The sequence below is a fragment of the Poecilia reticulata genome, chromosome 23 (genome assembly GCF_904066995.2).
Source record: "Poecilia reticulata chromosome 23, P_reticulata-male-v2, whole genome shotgun sequence".
NCBI lineage: Eukaryota > Metazoa > Chordata > Actinopteri > Cyprinodontiformes > Poeciliidae > Poecilia > Poecilia reticulata.
The window spans coordinates 6272443-6282794 of record NC_088852.1 but is presented as its reverse complement, the minus strand read 5'-3'; the positions used below and the strand labels follow the sequence as shown (position 1 = coordinate 6282794).

General features: G+C 38.1%; 1 protein-coding gene and 2 non-coding genes across 3 annotated transcripts; 1 reads left to right on the top strand and 2 right to left on the bottom strand.

Moving 5' to 3' along the window:
• Positions 1 to 311: 311 nt before the first annotated feature.
• Positions 312 to 10275, bottom strand: ttll1 (tubulin tyrosine ligase-like family, member 1). The gene is made up of 10 exons (XM_008400542.3): positions 10136 to 10275; positions 9893 to 10010; positions 8807 to 9015; positions 8555 to 8735; positions 8313 to 8450; positions 8086 to 8194; positions 7127 to 7270; positions 6152 to 6238; positions 3660 to 3823; positions 312 to 2169 (listed from the first exon to the last, which is right to left on the bottom strand). The coding sequence occupies exons 2-10, from the start codon at positions 10003 to 10005 to the stop codon at positions 2040 to 2042; spliced, it is 1275 nt and encodes a 424-aa protein (XP_008398764.1). The 5' UTR covers positions 10006 to 10010; positions 10136 to 10275; the 3' UTR covers positions 312 to 2039.
• On the top strand, positions 2320 to 2406 carry trnay-gua (transfer RNA tyrosine (anticodon GUA)). Its single transcript is given in 2 exon segments — positions 2320 to 2356; positions 2371 to 2406. It is a non-coding gene; the product is annotated as a tRNA-Tyr (tRNA).
• trnay-gua (transfer RNA tyrosine (anticodon GUA)) lies at positions 3168 to 3254 on the bottom strand. The gene is given in 2 exon segments: positions 3168 to 3203; positions 3218 to 3254. It is a non-coding gene; the product is annotated as a tRNA-Tyr (tRNA).
• Positions 10276 to 10352: the final 77 nt, after the last annotated feature.

The following is a 10352-nucleotide window of genomic DNA, read 5'->3' as shown; positions in this document are numbered from 1 at the left end:
AATATTTAAGAAACTGCTCCCAAGACTCTGAAGAGTCTTGAAGAGTGCCAGAAGAGTCAAAGTTCAGGTAGAAAGTGAACAATATTTCAAATAAGGCATTTTGAAGCAACACACTCATGTGTAAACCAGTTCACTTCCACATACTCAGATGTGCGTATCTGTTTCTAAAGTGCCCTCCGCTTCTTTAGAAACAGAACACATAAAACGCATCTTTAGAGAAAGGAAACTTAAATGGTTACATTTCTGGTTTTTTTTACAGACGTTAACCTGTGCAAATCGAAACTCTTCTGCAAGAAGAAACTGACTAAAAATGAAATCTCACCACAGCTTTATTTAGCAAACAGAACAATGCATACTCTAATAACATAATAAATCACATTTTAACCTTTTCTTATCAGAGCTTCAACAGAAAAACGTGAATGCACTCAAACCTGAGTAAAAATCGGTTAAAATGAAATGTTTCTTGGGATAGAGAAAAAAATAATTAATAAGTCACATCCAGAATTAGCTCACAGCTGCAAACAGGTAGTGATAAAAGTTGAATTGTTTCTGATCGTGTAATGAAAACCAGCAGTGGGAACCAAGTGGGGCTTTACCCAGTTCCTTTTATCCGTGGGAATTTCCCCAATTTCCACTGAATTTAACCTCACAGGTGGATGTGCAGCTGATACTTTGTGCTTTGGGGATTTGGGGTTATAAATTAGTGCATTTATGCTTAATATATATGGCAGCATCTCCATGAGGAATGAAGAAACATTTTTCATTGTGGGGAATAAGACGAAATCAAGCTTTTATTGACAAAAAAACATCATAATGAAGCACGACTCCATGGGAAAACAAAGATGATTGAAAATTTTTTTTTTAAATAGTCTCAGTTACATTCATTAATGGCGTTAGGAGTCTTTAGAACAGTTTAACAACGTAAAAATGCAGGATTTAATAAAAAAAAATAAGCATGAGGACAGAATAAGAATCCTGTTACATAATTTTTTTGTGTTTGTAAATAAAAACCACATTGTCATCAGCATACCATGAAACATTTTCCTTAAAAAACAACTAATGTGTTTCTTTTTCAAGGCGGTGTTAAAGATGTATGAGAATGACCTGCTTCAATCAAAATTAAATAGCAAAAGTTTCTTTTCTTGTTGATTTCACAAAATTATAACAACTTATATTTAAAATTGTGTCTGTACTGTCATCATTTTGGGTTGTTTAAATTGGTAGAAAAGACTTCACTTTTGCCCATTTCAATTTAATTCAAACACACATAATAAGTCACAAAGGGAAATTAAATATTTGTCCATTAGAAGGTGATTTCACACAGTGATTAATCACAAGACAATGTTAAACAACTGTCTCTCTGTTGCTTCCAATATCCTCTGAGTTATTAAAAAAACTGATTTTCGTTACTCATCGGGCCTTAAATGATTAGAAAATCTTTAAGAACGTATCAAGTACATTCTAACTACATATAGACTTTTATATAAGTTCTCTGATGTAATGCAAGTTGAATTTGTCAAAATGCAAAATGGAAGTTCTCATTATTCTAACACATAAGTCTAAATTAAAAAAATAAATAAAGTGCGGTATTCTGCACTGAATACAGTCCTTGTAAAGCATGAGCATTTAAAAAACATTTTGGGATCTATAAACATTTAGCAACTTTAATTCTGCATATAAACTTCTTAACTTTAAAACCATTTGCATTCATAATACCTCTATTTTTTTTTCCAAGCGTAGCTTCTCTCCTTCACACACCTCGTCCTCGTTGTTAGCACCCTTTTTGGCAGATCAGAGTTAGGTGCAAGTAATCGACAATCATGCATAGTTCAGGTCGTAGATCATCGGCGTCATGAGGATGTTTCCTACAAACACCCAAAGTCTCCATCTGTTAAGCTTTACCGATCGCTCTACGTTTGAACAACAGCGTGCCACAGTTGGAGAAACGAAGGCTGGCCGTTGATAAAACTCTGGGTGGTCTCCGTTTTTTTGCTCCAACAGTAAGACAGAGGAAGTGATTCCGAGTCAGTAACATGGCCTCACTTCCATGTGGCTGCGGCGGGACGGGCGCCAGCACTCCCCCTGGCGCCCTTTGAACCCAGCAGCTGACCCGAGCGGCTCCGCAGGTCACGCTCGGCGCTCTCGCTCTGCGCCTGCTCCTCGTCATACCTGAGGGAAAACAAACAGCGCGACTCAAATCCGGTTTCCTCCTCTGTTTGCTCTGACATGGAGAGTGTAAACACACAGTCTAAACCTTTCTGGTTTTCAGGGTTAGCATCACAACGTCTGGATAAAGTGCATGTCTCTGCCACTAAACGGCCTTCGATAGCTCAGTTGGTAGAGCGGAGGACTGTAGGGGAACATCCAGGCATCCTTAGGTCGCTGGTTCAAATCCGGCTCGAAGGAGCTTCTTTTTTTATTCCCAGTACTTTGCATTCACAAAAAAAAATCCTGCTTAGCTACATATAATCAACTACCTCTACAAAAATATCAGAAACTCTTCACATTCAATCAACACAAAAGCAGCTTGAACTCCATAGCAATTCCCAATAATAAGATAAATGTAGATTTAAGCAGAAAATTAATCATACGTCTGGCAAATAAAAGTTGATGTAAATGATCTTCCTTCAACCAAGAAGTTTGTTTCTGATTGGAAATGAGTTTGTTTGCCCCGATGTTGAAAATAGACATAGTATTTTATTTTACACATGTCAGAGTTAAAATGAAATTAGGAAAAAATACACTTTAAAAATAAACATGTTTACAATCATTTAAATTTAAAATGAATAAATGAATAATTACATTTCAGATCCAATTATTGAAAGTGAAATTCCTAATTCTAAATCAGATGTAATTATTTCCGTATTAATTTAAATAATTTAAGATTTTTTGTGTTACACTGATTACTGCAATGTTAACCTTTAACAATAACATTAGTCATATTTTATAAAATAACTTTTAAAAAAGTGGGAACAATCTTGCACTTCTTCAAAAATAAAATCTGAACTAATTGTATAGTTAATAAAACCTTAATGTATTTGTCTCAATTTAACTTTAATCATTTAGGAATTAATTTACTTGTTAAATTGTGATTGAAACAATCCATTAAACAGGTCAAACTTAATGTTGACATTCATTTCCATCTCAACCTTCGACCTAAAAGCAACTCCTTCGAGCCGGATTTGAACCAGCGACCTAAGGATTCCTGATTAGTCCACTACAGTCCTCCGCTCTACCAACTGAGCTATCGAAGGGTGTGACAGTATTGACACAACAGTGGAGTCTACACATTACTGCTTTGGCGGAAAGGTGCAGAATGCTTTTTTTAAGCTTGTTGATAAAATAAAATAAAATAAAATAAATGATAGACCTAACAAGATGTTAGTTTTGGGATTAAAATCAAAAAGTAATTGGCACGAAACAGGATATAGATCAGCTGAAAAAAAACCTACACTCTGAATAAAAACTGTAAATTAAATTCCATTTAATGATGCTCTTTTCAGATGCAGACCAGTTCAAATTGATTTTTTTCTGACAAATGTTCAGTGTATGTTTTGCTATTTAAAATCTCCAGCTTTAAACCCGATGTTTTTGTCCTCCATGATGGATTCTTTAACCCCACTGAACCAGCGGAGGGTTTCTGAATTAAAGTCACTCACAGGATTTGGTAGTTGCCCAGGGCCTCTCTGGGCGGACTGCGATTCCAGCGGCAGTCTGGGATCTCCCCGTTGGGCGTGACGATGTTGAGCGTGTCGTTGATGAGGTTGTATTTCAGAATGCGGTCGTTGGCTGTGCTGGAGGTCAGCGATGGAGAGGCGTTAACCTGAGGGTCACAAACAGCACCATATTTACAGCAGTAGAAGAAGAAGAGAGATTTAGGCTGTAATAAACCCTGAGTGGGCTCACGGCTAATGGGAAGTGATTAATAATGCAACGCAGACTCCAAACGAGATCCGTTTGGTTTCTTCCTGTAATTATACTGAATGTGGAAGGAAATGAAGCTACTAATATGTACATAAACATGCAATCAGTAAACACTCATTTATAAACTGAATGTACAAACTGTTAAATGAATAATTCCTGTTGTTTTTTCCACTTAGCTTATTTATTCACATGTAGATACCACATTATATATTTTTAGAACTATATTTCTTTGTTTAAACTTGATTGAGAAAATAAAATAAATAGAAATTAATTGAAATATAAATTATTTTTAAAAAGCGTGAAATATTTGAATTAAATAAATGATTTTGATACATTTTTCACCATGATTTGTTTTCAATTTCCTGGCATTTCTAACTAAAATTTAACCAAATTTCTAAAATTTAAATGTATTTGCTTGTTACTGTACACTTGTACACTAAAATCCAGCCAAAACAGCGCAAACAGTGTAAGAAATATAAACATAAATATGATATTTACAATATTAAAATCAGGTAAAAGATATCAGAAGTAATTGGTGATTATCCCCAAAACCTTGATCAACTAAAGTATCTCTAAAAATGGTTTCAGATTGATGTATTTTACATAGATTTCACTGAAGTAAACCACTTGTTTCTTAATTTGTTTCTTTATTTTAACGTTTTTCAAACAGTTAGGATGCCAATAAGTATGAAAGAAGAAGCTGCAAAACACATTTAAAATTTTCATATCAGATTACCAAATAAAAAGGAAAGAAATCCAACTTTCTGTCGTTTATTAGGATGAATTCTTGGTGAAATGACACTGTGCGTAAAATCTAAAACGACTGGGCGATGAGCGACGTTGTTAATCTCAAAAATGGGGCTTGGATGAAAAGTACCAAAAGATGACAGGAGACTTTTTTAACCATTTAACCGTCTGAGAACTGAATTCAGACCCGATGGGACTGATGAGCAGACTCACTGAGTTTCTGGAACGTGTTCCTCACAGAGGAACGTCTTTTGCCCTACAAACAAGTTTGCGCTGCTGAAAATAGATCATATCGGCGTTCGCTAGCAGAAATAACTCAGACCCAGCCTAGAAACCCAGCAGCACATCGTGCAGCTGTCAAACGAGTGCATTCTGACTCATTACGAGGCCACAGCTGAGACAGACGGAGCAACAAATAGAAAGTGTCTGCTGCCGGTGCGTTTCTACCAGTTCCTATTAGATGAATACAGAGTCACCAACCAGCAGCACAAAGCGAGCGACGAAGATGGGAGAAGATGAGCAAGCCTCAATCTGGAGGTTCAGTTATTCTGGTTCAGAAGTTACCAGAGAGACGGCACTGATCAGAAAATACCAATGATTGATTATTTAGTCAGGAACTCTTTATAGAGAAGGTTTTATTTACCCTGAAACAATGTGTCAGGATGTGTGGTTGTGAGTGAGACGCCGGTGAACCCAGGTAGCCACGATGAAAATATGTTTAATGAAGAACCAGGAAAACAACTCAAAATCACTGGCAGCACAGGGGACAGAAACAGACGTTAGACGAGGACCCGACAAGAGACAAAGACAACAGGTGGACTTAAATACACGTGGAGGGTAATCAGGAAACTAGACACAGCTGGGATCAATCAACAGGGAGGACAGGACAGAGACTCACAGGGAAACGGGACTAAACACAGAAAATCTCAAAATAACTATACAGAAAAACACAGATCACAACAATATGGAGGTTTTCTGAACTAAAGCCTGAAAGGAAAACAGGAAGAAACTGAGACAGAAACCGAGACAGAGGGGACATCCTGAGTCAGCGGGTAATGAATGAAAACCATCCATCCATCCATCATCCATCCATCCAACATACATCCATCATTCCTTCTCTTTCTGCTGGTTTCATTCTACAGACATCTCTACAGAATATTTACACTGGTAGAAACTGCTTTCCCTCTTTCTTCTTCTTCTATTTTAAATCTCCTGTTTTCTTAGGGCCTTTAAAGAGCAACAGACACCCCAGATTCTCCGCTGTACCTAACAGTGAGCATGAAGTAATTTTCTCAGTATTGATCCAGACAGTGTTCCAACTATTTATTGGAAAAAAAAAAAAAAAAACCCAGATCAACAGAAGACTCCAAATAAACCTGGTTGCTCAGACCGGGTTCCCAGCTTTGCACTAAAGGTTTTGCGTTTCATAAATTACGAGGTGAAAACATTTCAATGCGACTCTCTTGGAGAAACGACTCACCTCGATGAGCCACGGCTTCAGCTTGTCGTCGATGATGATGTCATACCCGTAACACTCAAAACAGTGCTTGTCATTGTTCATCACAGGCTAACAGGGAAGAAAACACAGACTGAATCAGGAAAACGGATCATTTTTAATTTGGTTTATCAGTTATTATCAGACGACCAGAGTATAAATACACCACACATGTACTAGCAGCAGATGCTTTGATGATGAGAGGAAGTGAATAAGAGCACTTATTTAAAAAAGGAAGTGTGTTTATTGTCCTGCGGGCTAAAAACAATACGAAGACATGCAGGTGGTTTTACAGCTCTCAGAAATCAGACGGCCTTTTGTCACGTTAAAAACAGCATAAAAGGTATCGGATTCTGCCTGCACAAGTTTAAATTATAACAAAGAAATACTTATTAAGCACCTGCAGCTCTGCACGTATATTCTGCTTTTTAGAGGTGTAATATGTCATTGGTGAAACGTTTCTGCTTTCTGCTAGAGGTGCCTACAGGGAAGCATCTGCAAACAGGTTCAGCACACTGAAAGGTGATTACACAATATGGATAAGTGAGCGCAAGACTTCCCCAGCGACGAAAGAGTGAGGAATAAATATTTACAGGAGCTTTCACGCGTCTTGCACAAACTTCAGCGTGTTACGTTGCAATTTAATGTGAGAAAGCAGAACAAATTAGAGCAAAATTGAAGGATTTAGAAAACTTCTAAAGGTTGAAGTATGGCGTCCATTTGCATTCAGCCCATTTACAATAAATTACGTTGATGATTGTGGTGGCTTTGTGGCAAAATGTGAAAAAGTGGCGTGAAAGAGAAAACTTAAAGACGTTTTACGCTAAAGAAGCATTTAGAAACCAGAAATTTGCCATATGCATTTGAAATGTAACCAGCAAAGTGTCGGAATAAGAGAAAACGTAATCAGAAATGAGCAACTGTCGCTTTTTTATTCAAACATTCATGCTATAAACTTACTGCGACCGCCTTCAGTGACTGCACCACGATCCAGTGGATCTGGTCAAACAGCCGGTTTGTCACCTCCTTTCCTCTGGTGCTCTCCAGGTACAAGCGAAGATTACTGACTGTCCACTTTCCCCCGTGAACGTGGTTGTAGTCGTCCTGTTGGAAAACACAGTTAAACCAGAAATGCGATGCTTTCTGTGAGCCTTGGAAAATAACGAGAAAGTAGTTTTTGATGTGTTTTACTCATGGGAAAACTGTCGTGTCATTCCTACATCCCTGTGTTGAATGAGATAAAGTAGTAGACAGTTGCTGCCACTAAAAGCAGGTGTTTTAGAGGTTAGCTAGTCTGCAGGATACAGGTTTGCATTAACATAATGGAACTGTTGTAAATCACAGAGATATTTTCTGGTCATGAACAAAAATTTGAATTTATTGGAAGGACCTCCAGCGAAGAATTGAGCTGATTTTGCCATTTCTGAAAGAGTGAAACTGAGTAACAAATACTTAACCAGTCCAAACTTTACAAAAATAAAAATAAAAAAAGATGGGGAAAAATTGGGGAGAACAATTAGCCAAAGATGGGGCTGGCTGCTCCAAACATTTCTGAGTAAATCTGAATGTTGTTTCATAGCTCTGAATATCTTTATGGTAGAACGTGAATATTGCCTACTACAGACAGCTGTTTTGTTTGGTTAAACAACCAATAAAAACCGAGTTTACTAAAAAGAAACTCAACTGTTACACAAATTAAGAGTTGCTCGTCTTGGTAGGAGAAGATTCAGTCTCTACAGGTTGTTTGAATGATGAAGAAGAAGTTCATCTAAATGAACAACCATATTTGTGGAACTATAAGACGAGCAAAATAAATACAAGAACTTCAAATTAAAGTGACAGTACTTGATTTTTGTATATTTCCGATCTGTGCTTCACCTAAGTTGAGGAAAATGTTGTTCCTTCTGATGACAACTCACCCCGTGTTTCTGGATGGCCACATTAGTGAGATGCACAAACATGTTGTCCAGCTCACTGGTGCTGGGTGTGTACTTCACCGTGCAGAACCGGCAGAACCCCAACTTGTACCTAACGGATCAGATCAGACTGATTTGTTCGAATTCATATCATCTGTTAAGCACCACGTGATTTCCTGGGTGGATAATTGACGCATAAACAGGATGCAGTTTTGAAAGGTGCTTCATACATGTAGCACTTTAACGGCCGATATGTTGTCACCAGAACATAAAGCCGAAGGTCGAACTTCTTCCCTCCAATCAGCAGAGGGTTGTCGATGTACAGAGAGATCACATACGCCTCTTTCCCGCTGGATGCTGCAACAAACCTGGAGGCAGGACGGAGCAGCAACACCCGCTGAGAATACCATGATGACTCTTTTGTCGTTTTTCTCCATCCAAAGCTCGAAAGGAACGAGGTTTTCTGACTTACGTGGACGTCCGGCTGTCGCGCGACCACTTCTTAATCTGCGACAGCTTGTTGATGAGGAAGATGCCCTTCCCCTGGGCTTTCCCGCAGGGCTTCATGATCCAGGTGCTGGACGGATTCTTGCGAAACTCCTCCACAAACAAATTGTAATCAGCAGGGAGCATAAACGTCACAGGAACGAAATCTGCACAAAGAAAAAGAAAAACATCAGGGCTGTTCACGCCTGTACATAAATCCACCTCTAGGGAAGATTACCCAGATAAATGTATTTTCCGTTCTTGTCCTTCTCTGCAAGCAGACTTCCTTCCTTTTCCAGCTCCTTGCGGTAGCGCTTGATGTTCTTGATCATCAGGTCCTTCCTGGTCAGCTCGTAGTGGTTCGGGAAATGGTTCACCAGCTGCTCATCCGACAGCCGGTAGCCGGTGTCCACGCTGAACACGTTCCTGATGGTCTGGATGCTCATCCTGCACGATGAGCATCAAGTTAAACAGCTTCACTACTGGACTATCTCCCACCAAACTAGTTATAATATTCAATAAAATCTTCCTAGTAAGAGAAAAGAGCATAAACTCCTAATTAAATTCATAAAAAAACTAAAAAGCAGGCAAACTCTAAAGAAACACTTTGAATTAGCTTCAGAAAGAATGGAAAAATAAAAAATTGAATTAACACTAAATAAAATGTATATTTTCCATTTAGAAGAGTGGCTAGGAGCCCAGGATAATACATTTAAACCTCACAGAAACATAAAGTAAAGGGTTACTAATATACAAGTTCTTTGAAAAGTGTGCCACACATTTTTAAGAATCATTTAATCACTTTTTTCTTAGAAATCGTCATATGTTGTATTTTTCGAAAAATTTTAAGTGTTGGAATATTAATTTAGATGTAAGTTTAAGCAGAGCAGCTCTTTACTTTCATCCATTTCCTGCCTTATTTGAATGGCCAGTCCTTAAGGGCAGAAAGGAGACATGCAGGATGAACAATCATAGAAACACAAACCTCAGGGTAATTTAGAAATACCAATTAAACAAACGGTTATGTTTTTTCACTGAGAATTTATTTTCAGCCAGGCCAGGACTCAAGATTTTCTCTAACAATTACTTATTTACTTTTTTCTCTTCACTGTATGTGCGTTAAAATTAAAGATAAGATTTTTATTAACTGAAATTACTACTTTGACTGTATAAACAGATATAAAGAGGGAATATAATTGTTATTTTGGAGAAAAAGTTTTTTTTTTCTTACATAAGATATTTCTTCCTTGCTTAATTAGCGAAATTAACTAATTTATTTATTTTTAGATGTATTTTTAAATGATGTTTTGATGCTAGAACCTACCAGTAGAAATTCCAGTCCTCGTTTTCTGTCACTTGAACCCATTCTCTTTTTTCAAAGTTATTGATGAGCACTGACTTCTCAATATCTGTCACCCACTTCACCTTCCCGGCCATGGTGCCTTCAAAACAACATGTCAACAAATATCAAACATACAATACTCACGAACATATTCACATAAATACAGCCTGACATGTGTGTGAGATCATTTAGGATCCGCTTTAAGATTTATATACACTCAGCTACCTGCAAATCAGTGCCAGGAAGCATCCGGACATCAGCATCTGCTGCTCTGACAGGCTCCGTTAACAGGCTGCTGAATCCTCCCCGGACTGCTGCAGAGACTGGGCGGCCATCATCCGGGTCAGGGATGCAGTCTCATCCGACTGTCGTTACAGTTTTACGGCCAAGCAGCTTGTAAAGCATCCCCGCTGAAAGCTAGCGAGCGAACGCCGCCTCCATG